General features: G+C 36.5%; 3 protein-coding genes across 3 annotated transcripts; 1 reads left to right on the top strand and 2 right to left on the bottom strand.

Annotated features, from left to right (window-relative positions):
• Positions 1-6,868: 6,868 nt before the first annotated feature.
• On the top strand, positions 6,869-7,959 carry LOC103930987 (expansin-A25). The gene is made up of 2 exons (XM_009340392.3): positions 6,869-7,028; positions 7,215-7,959. Exons 1-2 carry the CDS (start codon positions 6,869-6,871, stop codon positions 7,832-7,834), a joined length of 780 nt encoding a protein of 259 aa, XP_009338667.3. The 3' UTR covers positions 7,835-7,959.
• A 113-nt stretch (positions 7,960-8,072) lies between these two features.
• LOC103930988 (pentatricopeptide repeat-containing protein At1g02150) lies at positions 8,073-10,989 on the bottom strand. Its single transcript, XM_009340393.3, has 2 exons — positions 10,524-10,989; positions 8,073-9,631 (listed from the first exon to the last, which is right to left on the bottom strand). Exons 1-2 carry the CDS (start codon positions 10,890-10,892, stop codon positions 8,408-8,410), a joined length of 1,593 nt encoding a protein of 530 aa, XP_009338668.2. The 5' UTR covers positions 10,893-10,989; the 3' UTR covers positions 8,073-8,407.
• A 1,954-nt stretch (positions 10,990-12,943) lies between these two features.
• Positions 12,944-13,834, bottom strand: LOC103930989 (PRA1 family protein B6). The gene is given in 2 exon segments (XM_009340395.3): positions 12,944-13,403; positions 13,405-13,834. Coding segments are annotated over 2 exon segments (588 nt in total). The 5' UTR covers positions 13,693-13,834; the 3' UTR covers positions 12,944-13,103.
• Between the last annotated feature and the right edge of the window lie 2,290 nt (positions 13,835-16,124).

Below are 16,124 nucleotides of genomic sequence, written 5' to 3'. Positions count from 1 at the left end.
GGATGGCCATGTGTTGGCCAATAGCCGAGGGTGACGCAAGGCATTTAATTAATGCATACACCGAGAGCATGTGAAACAAGCATACAATTTGCGACGAAAAAAAAAAAACAAACGTAATAAAAAATAATAACGTTAAATATATATATAAAAAAAATATGAGAATGCATGACCGTGTTCAGAGCATACAACTAATCAAGATTACAGCGGAAGAAATATTATAAAAAGGTATGATTACAAAGAAAGGGGTCCTACACCAAGATGACTAGAAGATACTGATACGGGAATGCCTCAACGTCAGGATCGATTACATGAATACCCGCTCGTCCAAAGGCACATTCATCACCCGCCCAAAGGCACATTGTATGAATACCCGCTAAATAAGCACATAAAATTATGAACATAATATTTCCAAAATATATAATTAGAGCTCAATAGCTCAAACATCATATCATAAATGCATAGGAGCGTTCTAGCTCAAATCATAATCAAAAACCATTTTCATAAGTACACACACACACACACACACACACACACACACACACACACATATAAATATTTCAAAGAACGTAAATTTGATAAAGCATGATATTTCATAAAGCGTAAATTCAATAACTAAAAGAACGTTTCAAAAAACGTAGTCATAAAATCATTCTTTTCATGTATGCATTTGTAGTAATAAAATCATGCATTTTAGAAGGGGTCCACTCACAAATACTCGGTCATTGAAGAGCCATTCAAACTAGAGAAGATGGGGTCGCCACTGATAAACGTGTCTATGTACTTAAAAGGACCAATTAGTAAAACCCTACTAAAACAATTGACTTTGGAAAAACAAAGTGCAGATTGTGAATTAGGGCATCAAAATACCCTAAGAAGGGTCTCTGGCAAATTTCATAAGAAGTTAACGAAAAAGTCAACGGTTAACAAAAACTCAACGGCCAATGGTGAACGGGTTAACCTGATTCATCGAAAAACCCACTGGAAACTGGGTTTAGTGGCTGAAAAACTGGGCAACTTTTAAATGGCTATAACTTTATGATTTCTCAACCAAATTTGATCCATAATATATGAAAACGAAGCTAGGGAAGTGTAGAACAATCTTATAGTTGTTAGAGTTCAAAAAGTGGTCGGAGATGGCCAAGAAATTCCTGCAAAGCATAAGAGGTCGCAAGAAACTGGGGAAAATTCAAAGGGTTATAACTTCTTCAATACTAAATGAAATCGAGTGATTCAAAAACAAAAATCTTACTTCTCGACGAGATGAAGTGAATAGTACATTTCTTGACAGCTAACTCGCCGTTGTTTGGTCGGAAAATGGCTCAAAATCCGCGGCCCGACTTGGGTTCTTAGATAACTTCAAGGTTTTGTTTGGTATTTTGAGCTCCCAGTGAGTCGAGGAGGATCTAGAGGGTGGTTTCATGGTGTCAAAGCTATTGCTGTTGTTGGTTGTACCTTCTCAAAGATGAAGGTTTTGGAGAGGGAGAGATGAGAGAGTTGTGGTAGAGAGAGAGATTTGAGAGAATAAAGGGAGAGAATGAGAGAGTCACGTGGAAAAAAGGGAGTTGGAGGACAAGGGAACACAAGTGGGTCCCAGTGGCTCACAAAACAAGACCCACTAAAAACGAAACGTGAAAATATTGAAATATACTCGAAGTTATGAAATTCGTAAAATTTCGTTCTAGCTCCAAATTCAATTCCGTTGGCGCCCATGCATTCGAGGCAATGAGTACAATAAGAATACACTAAGAGAATGGGTCATACGTCACACAACACAAGAGTTAACATTTCTTGCTTCTAAGGGCATTTTGGTCAAAACACTATTTTCGAAATAAAATACAGTGCACTTACGGATGGGTCCTAAAGATACCCTTGTGAGCACTCTACTTGCGTCTAGAAGACGAATAGTTTTGACTTAATGCAACTCTCACTTTTCTCATTTGACTATGGGTTTTTATCCCACCGTGGGTTTTTTCCATAGCGAGGTTTTGTGAGTTTTACCACATATGCATTCTTTTGTTTGTTTTGAGACTTGCATTTGCTACTTGTGCCAACTAGACGAGATAACTTCATGAACTGCTTCTACATTTGCCTGAAGATTTGATGCGTCATCTACTTGAGTATTTTCACACTCAAGGGGGAGTGTTGTGATATACATTCTAATACATGTGTAATTGTGTAAATCCTAAATAGAGATAGATTAGGAATCCTTCTAGATCTAGAAGATCTTTCCAATTAAACTTTGTATTACTTAGAGAGCAAGTTTCTCTCCTCCTTATTACTATAAATCAAGGTCTAGGGAATAACACAAACTCAAGCCTATTCTCTCACTCTTGCCGCACCCTCTATTCTCTCAATTAAATATAGGCCACACCAATCTTGGCCTATAGGTTTGTTATCTTTCATATTATTAATCAAAATTCGAGTGCTTTTCTCAATTCTCTAGTATTCCAGAATTCTATTTAAGGGTAACTGTTCGTGATCCCTTAACCTACTACTTTCGCTTTGTCAAAAAACAACATATGAGATTTTACCTATGTTTTCTTCCATGCATATTGAAACTTTTGGTTTAGTAATTTGTTCTTTGTTTGAATATCAGGTGTTTGAATTCGCCGATAAGGATAGTGGGTCTTACAACGACAGTATTGGTAAAGGACCGTGTGCGACTTCAGTGGGTACATGGTATATAACTAATTGATCACGGGACCTTAATTTGTTTTCCAAATTTAATTTACATGTCCAAAAAAATATATACTTGGTGTTAAACAAATTTTTTTTTTTCGGCATAAATTTGGTGGTGACTAATAATAAATTGTTGCAGGATGAATTGCTCTGGGAAGCTGCGTAGTTGTACAAGGTAACCAATTAAGGCACCGTATTATGTTGGAAATTATGTATTATAATATGAAAATTGTAATATATAATTTTAATAATTGAATGAAAAATAGTGTTAACCATATTTCTTAGAAAGGTTATGTTGTTTAGGTGCTCCTTGCTAAATGATGTATAATTATAAATGAAAAGTTAAATCTCTTTAATAAGTAGTATTTGGGTTCTATATAAACCCATGAAACCATTGGTATTATATGATAGAAAATTAGAGTTAATTTTTACTCTTGAGAAATAGGGTTCCCCACTCTGTTGTTCTAATTCTTCGTTTGTCAATTTCCGAGTAGTGTTTTGAGAGTACGGAATATATGAAGTTCGATAAAATCCGAAGATTAAAGTGCTTCGACTTTGGATTATAGATTGTTGAATCCAAGAAGATGGATGCCTACCGAACTACAAGCACAAGAGTACGAGCGAAATTCTGTCTTTAGGTCATTGCATTTATGTAAGCCTCAATCTCCAAGTTTGTTAGTGTTTTTAACTTTCTATCTAGTTATATTTATTAATCTCATACATAATGATGTTGTGAATTTCTTTATGATTATTGTTTTTGGAATTTTTATGTTATTTCATATTTTCTAATATTGCTCCAACATATTATTGGGACTATTTCAAAACTAACTTACACTACTTGGAGTCCACTGTAATAAGAAACGTAAATGGCGATCCGTACTTAGCTGGTGCTGTCACTGAATTTGGAAGGGATTCGAAACATTCTGGAATTAACATACTTGTTTCTGAGTTCAGTTTTCAGTTCACAATAACACCATTTTCTTCATCTCTTCTCTTTTGATGAACCTACGTTACGTTATCAATCCAGCTGAATTTTCTTCTTTTATTTACTTTATTTGCAGTGGGAGATGACTGATCCCAACATTTCTAGTCTCTTTACCAAGGCAGACGAGTTAATATGCTCTATATTGCCTGAATCACCTGCTCCAAAATCAGTCACATATTCACCAGGCAGTTCCCTAAAACTGTCCTAGCTATGTATGTAATTAGCTATACAAAATGTGAGTCAATATCGTAAAGTATTCAAACTATGTTAAAGACAGGAAATATAAGTCACACTCTTACTTTGTCACTGTGCATTTATTTATGTGCATGTTTTAAAATAGTAAACTGCTGATTTTGAAGTGCACGATAATAAACTAAGAGTGTGAATATATATAAAGTTTTCTAACATCTACATAAAAGATCGGTGTGTATTTTCACTATCTTCATATATTTTCTGTCTTATATATGGTGGGCCATTGTTCCGACCTGGAGGAAGTAACCTGCAACATTCAACGTCCTTATCAGTTCTTTTAGTTTATGCTGGCTACATGAAAGCTGCCAACTGAACTGTGGCAAAAATGTTGTTATCACTCCAGATATGCCGAAGAATTTCACCGAAGACAGGTAGAAAAACCAATCTGAATCTTAAGTTAAGTAAGCCAAGTAAGCCAAGTGAGAGAGGGGCTTTGGCTCAGGGCTGGCGATGGGTAAGGGAGGGGGTGGGGGTAGGTGGGGACTGGAAACTGGAAACCGAGGAGTTGTTCCGGCTAGGTTTTCTTAATTTTATTATTTTCTTTTATTTATTTATTAAAAGTTTAGAAGTTAACAGAGTTAAATTGAAGTTACATATGACTATACGTGTCATATCCCGGCCCAGGACGGACCACTTTCCGGGCCCACTCCACCACCGTAGCACGATATTGTCCGCTTTGGACTTACTATTCCCTCACGGTTTTTGTTTTTGGGAACTCACAAGCAACTTCCCAGTGGGTCACCCATCATGGGATTGCTCTAACCCCCTTCTCGCTTAACTTCGGAGTTCCTACGGAACCCGAAGCCAGTGAGCTCCCAAAAGGCCTCGTGCTAGGTAGAGATGGGAATATACATTTAAGGATCACTCCCCTGGGCGATGTGGGATGTCACAATCCACCCCCCTTAGGGGCCCGACGTCCTCGTCGGCACACACGCGGCCAGGGTTAGGCTCTGATACCAAATTGTCACATCCTGGCCCGGGGTGGATCACTTCCCGGGCCCGCTCCACCACCATAACACGATATTGTCCGCTTTGGGCTTACCATTCCCTCACGGTTTTGTTTTTGGGAACTCACGAGCAACTTCCCAGTGGGTCACCCATCATGGGATTGCTCTAACCCCCTTTCTCCCTTAACTTCGGAGTTCCTACGGAATCCGAAGCCAATGAGCTCCCAAAAGGCCTCGTGCTAGGTAGAGATGAGAATATACATTTAAGGATCACTCTCCTGGGCGATGTGGGATGTCACAATATGTGTTTAAAAAAGAAAGAAAGAGACATGAAGGAGACACCATTTTCAGGACAGTACACCTGGAACCCATATATATATGTCTCCATGTAACATAACATAAATATTGTCATGTTATAATGTATTTAAGAATGCTTATGTTGTCAGACTATAAATGTGGACTATTAACTACGTTCATCTTTGTCAGAATGTCCGGTCTAGACACAGCCTAACAACATATTTGTTTGTCTTAACATTACATGTATACACGAACAAACCTATTAAATTTTTAATTGTTACATTATAACTTGTGGCTGAAATTTAATTGGTAATGTTAATGCAGGTTGACTATATACTTTGAAGCAACCCATTAGGGATGTCATAAATGGAGGGATTTGGGCAAACCCTCCCTCGGAAAATACATCACCGGGGATCAATGATACCTTCTATGGATCAAGCACCCACAACACATGCAGTGCGATGAAGGATACTTGTATTTAAAAGCTTGATCTAGCCACTCAGTACTACTGTTTAGTGATATTCCTCTTCACTTGAAAGTGAGAGGTTTTAGGTTTGAATCTCGTGGATGGTGAGTTCGATACAAAATTAGGCTGCACGAACTTCCCCTTCCCTTAGTGTAAAAATATTGATGTACTAAAAAAAAACACTGATCCAAACCCTAATTTATTAATAGGTGCAATTGTGGGAGGGCCTGCTGAGAATGATACATTTCAAGAGACTCGATATAACGTTCCACAATTGGAGCCAACTATACATATCAATGCACCTTTTGTAGGCGTATTGGCTTACTTCAAAGTTTGAATTTTCCTTTTCTGTGTAGAACAATTTGGTGGAAGTGACTATTAGCCCTCCTAACCAATTCGTCGTTGAAAAGATCAGGAATATGAATTGATGTTGCTCCTTATTATTTGGCAAAGTTTATTGGAGCCTACATAAAGAATGTGACCCTTTAAAATTATTATTTACCTTCTAGTAAAGAAAATATTGATCCTTTCTTCTAGCTTTTCCTTATGCATTTTGTTTTAACTGTGTCTCATGAGCGTGTTTATTCTATATATATATATATATATATATATATGTATGAGCTTGTAGCTAGTAAAAGCATATTAATTCCTCCGCTTGAGGTTCTGTGGTCGTTCTGTCCTCTATACTATTGTTTGTATAAAAAATAAAAATTTAGAGTTTAAGAATTTCCTAATTTATGCAGCATATCAAAAGGCTTGTAACTTAATTAGTTAATAAAAAATATTATTAATTCTTGCATCCAAAGTTCCAAGTTTGATTCTTTCTGGTATCTCGCTTGTATAAGAAAAGGCTTCACTTTAAACAAAACTAAATAAACAGAAAAGGAAAGAAAACAGATCCCTACTTAATTATACTTGGTATAAACTACCATGCAGATAATGCCATCCACCTCAGCTTTGGTATTTATGGTATGGTTCTTGCATGTGATTTTAAATCTGTGATGACTTAATCCAATAAAGACATTACCAGCCAAGTTTAACGTTAATTGTATTTAATAAGCAACTGCCATAATGTGAAGATGGTTACAGGGTCCTTGCTTGCATGTTTAGATTTACCAACCGCCACACTAACTTCATTACACATGGCAAATGGGCATGCAAAGACCAGCACTATATACATGTGAGCGTGCGTGCTAGAAATGCAATACCGTTCTAGTTTTCTCAGACTATTAATATACAGTCATGGCTAAGTTTCAGAACTTGCTTCCATGGATAGTGCTCGTCACTCTTTTGGTTCCAAACATGGGCAACAAAACCTCCATTGGCGAGAAAGCCGCAAGCAACGATTGGGAAGACGCTCACGCAACGTTTTATGGTGACATGAGTGGTTCAGAAACCATGAGTAAGTAAAGTATATTTCAATATATACATGGGTTACTTATAACCTTGCTATCTCTCACAGTAGTACTAAATCCACTCGGTGGTGTACATAATATGAGAGGAATGTATATATAAATGGCGCATACAAAATTTTTGTTTTCGATAGATTGATAATTTTAACTTGATCTATTTCTTGTACTTTAAACAGAAGGGGCATGTGGATATGGTGATCTCTTTCGACAAGGCTATGGCTTGGAGACAACAGCCCTAAGCACAGTACTATTCAACAACGGGCTGACTTGCGGTGCGTGTTTCGAGGTAATGTGCGTCGATGATCCACAATGGTGCCTTCCTAATGTTGGGACTATCAAAATAACAGCTACCAATTTTTGTCCGCCAAACTGGGACCCAGCTGCTGCCCACTGGTGCAATCCACCACAAAAACACTTTGACTTGTCCATGCCTATGTTCACAAAGATTGCACAGGCCAAAGCTGGGATAATACCCATCAGGTACAGAAGAGTCCCATGCTCCAAACAAGGAGGGGTTAAATTTGAGTTCCATGGAAATCCTTACTGGCTTGCTGTGTTGGTCTTCAATGTCGGAGGCGCCGGAGATGTGACGAGTGTCAGAATCAGAGGCTCTAACACTGATTGGCTTCAGATGTCAAGAAACTGGGGCCAAATTTGGCAGACGGGAAGCAAGATGGTAGGGCAAGGCTTGTCATTCCAGGTTACTACTAGTGATGGGAAAACACTTGAGTTTGATAATGTTGCACCAAAGAATTGGCAATTTGGCCAAACCTTTGAGGGGGGAAGTAATTTTTAGTCTCATATATTAGGAGTTTCTTTGCAGCCTTTGCCATATGTGGAAATTTTTGATGATCCATCTTGTAATGCATATGGTTTGTAATAATAATAGTAACAATTTGGATAATCCAGCCATTGGATTGTGTTCGGATTCATATCAATGTGCACGCTGTTTTCACCTTGGTTGTTTTAACCCTTCAACAACTTAATGTTGAGAGAGAGAGAGAGAGAGAGAGAGAGAGAGAGAGAGAGAGAGAGAGAGAGAATTGAATATATTAAGATATCATTTAGAAGTTTATACATATGTAATTGACTGCATAGCGTCTTGCTCTTTAACTACACAAAATTACATCAAGTTCATACCAACTCTCACTGCATACGAGGAGTGGAGATGGTGTCTCCAGTCGCACAAATTACTGACATATTCTTCTGCAGAGTAGTCTTCCGGTCAAAACTCACTTTGATATGAAGCCCCTGTCAACTTGGCAGCTTGTATATACCCACCTAGTTCAGTGAAAAACATTCGCTGCACCCGATAAGTTAGAGCAGATATTCCCAAACATTCAAGAAAGAAGTATCACGGGGTAGTACCCTACAATTGGTTCAGAAGAAATTCTGATCCATCATCAGCCTTCTCATCATCATCCTCATTAACGTTAGTTTTATCATTAACATCTTCATCCGCTAAGCCAAGAAGTGATACATATAACTTATTTCTAAGCTGTCCTGACTGACTCAGAAGTCCCATGAAAACCTCTTTGCTTACCGAATCAGCTTCTTGCTCACAGAGTTCAAGGAAGGCAGAAACATTTACGGGCTTTGGTCTCCAACTATTTGATCCCTCAGCAGAAAGAGCTTCTTTCCAGCAGGATAATGCCGCAGAAATTCTCTTCTCTGCAATATGCCCTTCAGCAAGGGCCTCCCATGTACTTGAATTGGGTTTTCCTCCTACATCAACCATGTGATCATAGAAACTTTGGGCATTAACAAAATCCCCTTCTTTAATATAAAATGTTATGAAAAGATTTGCAATTCTAGGGTCATATGTTGACTTAACCGTCAGCCATTCCTCATAAAGCTTTTCAGCCCCTTCAATGTCACCTAATCTGAGTAGAGAAGACATGATAGCATGGTAACCCAAATTCGGAATACTGGGAAAACTTGCTTTGTATACATTCCACACCCGATAAGCCTCCTCTTTCTTGCCAACACTGCCATAAAGACTTAAGAGATAATGATAAGGTATCCGATCCCGACCTGTGATTCTACTCTCAACCTTCCTTAGGCAAGCTTCAGCCTTGTCAAGCTGCCCCATCTTGATGTACATTGTAGCCATTGTGCTGAATGTGGTCCAGTTGGGAATAATGGTTCTGTCCACTTTCATCTTTTCAAAAACCTCTTCCATCCGTTCTGCAGATCCTTGGGATCCACGAGACGATAACCAGATATTGTAGGAGTATATATCTAGCTGAATGTTTTTCTCTAGCATTTCAGAAATAATCGAATCAACTTTATCATAGTCTTTGAGATTCATATAGAGTGTCATCATCACATTAAATGGAAGAGATTGCAATGCATGTCCCTTAGTTCTCATTTTATCCAGTAATGCTTCTGCCTTCTCTTTCATTCTTGCCCGAACATAGGCATTGAGTAGAGCGCCATATATTCTCCTGTCCTTTAATGTATCTGGCAGGCTCAGGAAGTAATTTTCGGCACTAGCAACTCCCCGAACTTTAGCAACTAAATCTAGTTGAATTGCAGCATCACTAGTGGATATTCTAAACCTCTCTCCTCTGTTGCTCATCCAATCATACACCTGCAGGGTGCACGAAAAATACGGCAAATCAGGTAAATTTAGAATTTAACAACTTGTATCCTCAGACTTCTCCATTTCATTCAGTGATAAAATCTTAATCTCTCTTGTTTGGGTTCAAATGAGTCAAAACCTTCCATACAGGCTAGAGCCCTTATGATATACATAAATTTAGTATGCAAGTTATATTTTCATTTGCAGATATTGGCTTATCAGGAAAACTGAAGGTTTGACTCAATTGCACTAGAAGGTGACGAGAGAAGTTTTAATAGTCGGCCTCTTACATTCACTAAACAATTACAAACGAAAATTACAAAAAGTTTCAGGCCATATTCACTGTTCTAAGAGTCGGCCAGTAATGAAAACATATTTTCCAGACATTTTCCATTTCGCAATCACAATATACTTGGGGATTTGTTATCTTATAACATGCATTCTAACATAAGAAATCGCCAGACATATCAACATCTAAAAATCTCAGTGTTCTTTCAGCTAACAGACTCAAAATAGGCCTTTAAACCGGTAGTGGTAACTGGTTGCTTATCATTTTAGGCCAAGAGTTTCCGAATACTGATATTACAACCTAGAGAAACATATGAACTGCATTACCTATATCAATGCATGATCGTACCAAAACTAGAGAAACAAAACTTCCAGACCAATCAATTTAAACAGTAAATTTGACTTTTCACTTACCTATCAATGAAAGTACACTCAGAAACACCAAATTAAAAAAACCCAATACAGAATTTACCCAGGAGCATAAAAACACAAGATTAAACTGAAGCATTTCCCCACAAAACCATGAAATACCCAATAACCAGAACACCCTAAAACCACAAAATAACAGCACAAGATAAGATTTTTCAGTTAAATATTTCACTTTTATTTGTACCTCAAGAGCTCGATCATAGCGCTTGTACTTCCTCAATTCCTTGATCACTCTACAAAGCTCCCATTTGGTGAGCTTCCTGCCCTCCTTCTCCCACTGGTTCAACACGTCTGCAGACCGGACTTGGGGATCCTCCGTGAGCGATATTTTCCGGTAAATGGCGTTCCATTTGATCATGGGCCTCCGCTCGTAGTCCACAGTGCCATAGTTGTGGACTTGGGATATGGAGCATGAGATGGTGGGGAGTTTTTGGAAATTTATGAAAGTGGGGAGGGTCAGAGTTGGGATTTTGTACGGGAAGGGGAGGGCGTAGGCGAGAGAGGAGGAGAGAGTGGCGTTGTGGTGGTGGTGGACGGAAGTTTTGGGAAGCATTTTGTTTAGTGGAGGAGGAGGAGGAGGGTTTATTGGAAATGGGAAGAGAGAGATGGGTTGGTTTGCGTAACAGAGATGGGTTGCGTTGGAAGATAAAGTTTGTGAAATTACTTCAGGGCCCTATTGATACTTATTTTCTTCTTGGCGTTCTAGTTAAAGTGGTCATTTAGATTTGCATTACTCATTTTGATCTTTGCGATTGAAAACTGCTAGAAGTGATTCTTAAGTTTGTCCACCGTAAATCATTTTAGTCATTCTATAAAAAATATGTCAACAACATTGTTAAATTGTCACTTAAGTGATCAGTGACCACCTTTTCCAGGATATTTTGTCAAACCATACCCTCATATTTAGCTAAATAGTTTATGAGATTGTCATAACTCTTTACTTAGTCTCTAACAATGAAAATCAATTGAAATCTTCTAAATTTTTCCATCGTATATCATTTTGGTAATTCCGTAAAAATAGAGAAGATGAAGAAACTCCACCAAAATTTGACCAATAACTACCTAAAATACTAATTAAATTAAAAAATAAATGTGTACTAATGAGATGCAATGAGCGTTTGGGCCACTGAATACTCATTCTTAAGAGGTCGAGTAGCATGTTAGTTATGTTTATTTGTCAAAATGTGTGAAGACCGTGAAACACCACCAATCTTTGACCCAATAAGTGTCTAAAACACTCCTTAAATGAAAAATGCGCACAACTGAGATGCAATGAGCATTTGAACTTTTTGAATACTTATTCTTAGAGGTCTAGTAGCATATTAGATGTGTTTACTTGTAAAAATGTGAAGGTGGTGAAACTTCACCAAAATCTTCTCATTAAATAAAAGGGTTGGTTTGACAAAAATACTCTTTAAAAGATAGTCACGTGGTTGCTCACATGAAATTTTAACGAGGATATTAACAAATTTTTCACAGAATAACCACAATGATTTTCTATCAGTTTTCAATCTCATGAACCAATGAGTTATGCCAATTTTAAGGACCGTTTGACTAAAATGCCTTTCTTCTTTATGCATCTAAACAATCTTTTTATTTTTTTTATTTTTTTTATTTTTTTAATGCAAACAATAAAGCTAGATTCACCCACATTATTAAGCACAAAATTCGTCTAAAATAATCGTTTTTTTTTATGAATGAAAAGAGAATTTTGAATTTTGACTATCTTTTAGTATTGAGAAGAGAGGTTTCATACATAAGTAATTAGTGCCAAGTTTGATTTTGGTAGATGACGAGATTCAAACATAAAAAATACTAGACCGTTTTATTAATTTGCATATCTAGAATAATGTTATACAAAATTGATTTCGATTTAATAACCCAACCATTTGCCACCCCAAGAACCAAGAGCTTTTTCTATGTTAAGGACGTCATAAATTTTTCTAAAAGCTAGGTTTTTCTGTATTTTTAGGGTTTTCTATATTTTAGATTTTTCTTCGAAAATCATCACATAAAAAATTCCCAAGACAAATCGGTCATCTTAAATTTTTGAGAAACTATATTTTATTGGATAACTAAAATGAAACTATGGATAATCAAACTGTTAAGAAAAATGCGAGCAACCTTCTTATTTGGACCTTTTCATTCTATCTTTTCGCTTATCGTTATTTTGCAATGTTGCTTAATGATTAAAACCGTCTACTTTCTAGATCACTCTTTAAAGATCATCTATGCAAAATATTAACTAAACCAGAAATCTCTTAGTCATCTAATAGTTATACAATAAATAGACAAACAATGTTTCTCACTTAAACACCAAAATTTTAACAATGTTAATTAAACGATTAAATGATATCTGATTGTTGGTTGACTTTTTTGTGGAGTTAATCTTTAAAGGGTGATATAAAAAGTAAATGATTCCGATCATCAAGTAAGATTGCAAGATGAGGAGCTGAGAACGTAGAACAAGAAAGTTCAAATGAGAAGGTTGCTAGCATCTCAATAGCAAAATAATTTCTTGTTTAACCCAGTTTTTGCAAGAGTATATATGAAAAATTAAATTGAACAGTTTTGATCATTGGATTATAACGAACAAAATAGGTATTGTCTTAAATAAATATCTCTTACCATAATCTTTTGTTACAAGCGAATAACGGGAATTTGAAGGAAGGACATCGGGTGTAAAGATAAACACTCTTATTAGCTATAGAGCTACAACTTTCTTGATCAAACTCAAGTACTACTATTAAAATCCCCAAAATTATCAAACTGATTCGGACAACTTGGATTCATCGGTTGTTGTGAGGGGAACGAATTCACCAAAACCACCAGCCTCCTCAACAAAAGCATCATCTCTAACCCTAAAAACTGCATGAACCAAAAGAATTGGTATCACACTTGCCAAAGTCACAAACAAATGTACGGCTGCATCCGTGAGTATGAGCTCAATCATCGTCCCGATGGCCAACAAGACCAGCACCACCAGCCTCTCGACGGTCTTGTGCAGCAGTAGAGATTCAGGTACTACCCTTAACAGCACGAGGTACAAGCATCCCACTGGCAGTCATTACCGTCAAGAAAATTAGGGAATCCTTGCGCTGAGGCACTAGGGTTATAGAGAGTATTGTCAATATGAAGAGTGTGTAATACAAACCGAAATAACTGAAGTTTCTGACGATTCGAACTGCAGTTGCTTCTGGGGTTGCGGGGATGTTGAAGAGGCAGAAGAGCTTGGAGTCGTTGCGCTTTTTTCCGGTTGAGTCCTTCCGCTGATTGAGATCATCAGTGGCAGTTGGTGGAGGTGGTGGTGTTGAGGTGGTGGACGGCCTTTGCACGGTGCCATAGCTAGCCATCTTCTGACCAGGAAATTTGTGGTGTCTGAATAGAATTGAAGGGATTACAAAGAAGTGATACTTGCTGATGTTTTGGACCGAGTAATATATAAGACGAAAGCTTTGAAGGGGCAAAATACATATGTTTATATATTTGTATTAGTACACACACACAGAGAAAATTTGACATTTCTTTTGTCCAAATTTGAATAGAAAATTCGAGTTAAAACAAATGCTTGGCGTGACTCGTTCAACACGTTCTGGACAGCACTTTCGACATTTCTTTTGTCCAAGTTTGACTAGAAAATTTGAGTTAAAACAAACGCTTGGCGTGACTCGTTCAACACGTTCTCTTGTGTTTTTTTTCCTTTCTTTTTTTTGTCATTTTTATTGATAAGAATGAAGAAAACAATTGGGAATGAAACACAATGATATACAATTTAGAGTCTGTTTAATGGCTATTTGATTTTCAGTTTTTAGTTTTCAATTTTTGTGTTTGAGTTATGAATTATAAATGAGAAAGGGGAGCAGAAGAAGGGTGGTGAGGAAGGGAAAATAAATAAAAACGAATAAATGAAAACACAATCTTAAAAGTAAAACAAGTTACAATAAGCACTTGTACAATTTCTTATGCGCTTCTTTTAGATCTCTCAACATCCTTCCTCAACTCCCTCTTCAAGATGCTTTACCCATATGTCAACTATAAAAACTAATACAAAAAACCAAATATATAAAACGGGTTTGATATATTTGGTTTTCTTGTACTTGCCCTAGCCCTATATTATTATTATAAGGATCCTTTCTGGATCTTCTTTGTGGTGATCCTAGGGATCCTCACATTCTAACCGTTTATCGTACATCGTGCAACCAGTTTTCATTAGATACTATTTATGTTTAATTTTAAATAAAAAAATTTAAATAATTTATGGTCGCACGATGTATACTAAACAATTAGGATGTGAGAATCCTTAGATTCCCACAATTTGAATCCGGAAATCCCTCTTGACCTAGACTTCACAGTTTATTGAGAGTCAAGTAAGCAATTTCCCTCTTTGTTTATTACGTTGCTTTCTGTCAAAGTCTCATTCATTGGCTGTTGGACTTTGGATTTTCCTTCAAGTAGACTTGGTCCATAGCCTTAATTTGCCCACAACATCCTTGACAAGGAGAAAAACTTTGGTGAGGTCGTCTATGTTACGTAACAATGCCGAAATGCAAAACTGGTGGTGCAGTCCATAACGTTTCGCTATGGAATGTAATCACCACCAAATAAACTTCTGGCGGTATGTAAATTAGGTTAAATTTAACACATTGCATAAGGTAAAAAGAAAAATGTTCTAGTCAGATCATACAATCAAATTACATCAAATCAGTTTAAGGAGCATTCCTGACGAGTCCATTTTATATTACATATTTTCCCCCGAATCTTAGTTTATTTTGTTATTATTTGAGAAAAAATTTGATACTTTGAAGTGTATTTTCGATATAGGACTTTTGATTTCCTCTGGGGCAAAACATGATCAAATGGATAAATTTTGGAGTAATTCCAATTGGAGGACATTTGTGGGTCGCTGAGCTTGATCGTGTCAAAATATCAGATTTTTCCACTAAGTGGTTGTTTTCTGGCGATGGAATAAAGAAGCAATGCACGGCGCTGGAAAAGTGATGTTTCAGGCTTGATTGCGAGTTTTCGAGCCCAAGATGACCTATTTTGGATTCGGGCCCTTTTGGAGATGTGTTTAGGTTGTTCCAATCTTTAAAACAATCATGGGCCGAATTTGGAGGAGTTTTAGGGTTAAAACGTGGTTGGACCGGTGCAGTGCAGTTTCTCCTAGCTTAATGGGATTTTGTTTATAGTTTATTTTAGGAAAAATTAGGTTCACATCCTTCCTTTTGCTACTCCTTTGATTAAAATCTTATTCATTTTCATTTTTTGATCAAGGTCCTTGATATTAATAGCATCATTAATTATTTCAACAATTAAATATTTTTTATTTCAAAATATATTCATTTAATGATAAAAATGTTACAATTAGTATATTTATATTTCTGGTTAAATTTTTTATCATATATTTTTAGTTTTAGTTTGTACCCATTTTTAATTTGTACCAATTTTCTTTTCAGTTTTAATTTGTACCCATATATTAATTTCTTTTTGTGCCCATATTTTATAAAGTTTTATTTGTATTTGTACCCATATTTTTTTATTTATTTGTACTCATTTTTAATTTTGCTAAATGTACCCATGCTAATTATATGTACCATTCATGTAATTTTTTTCAAAATTTTAATCTTAAAATGTACTCATTCTTAAATATACCAATTTGTTATATGTAAAATGTACCCTTATATATATATATATGTATAATCTATTCAATTTTTTTTCGAATCCATTTTTAAACTTATAAGGGTACATTATTTTTTCTTTGATTTGAGAATATATCCATTTTAAG

The sequence above is a fragment of a genome, unplaced genomic scaffold (assembly GCF_019419815.1).
Source record: "Pyrus x bretschneideri cultivar Hongxiangsu unplaced genomic scaffold, Pyrus_bretschneideri_v1 Contig35, whole genome shotgun sequence".
Taxonomy (NCBI): domain Eukaryota; kingdom Viridiplantae; phylum Streptophyta; class Magnoliopsida; order Rosales; family Rosaceae; genus Pyrus; species Pyrus x bretschneideri.
Note: the sequence above shows the minus strand (reverse complement) of the source record. Positions and strands in the feature narration are given on the sequence as shown.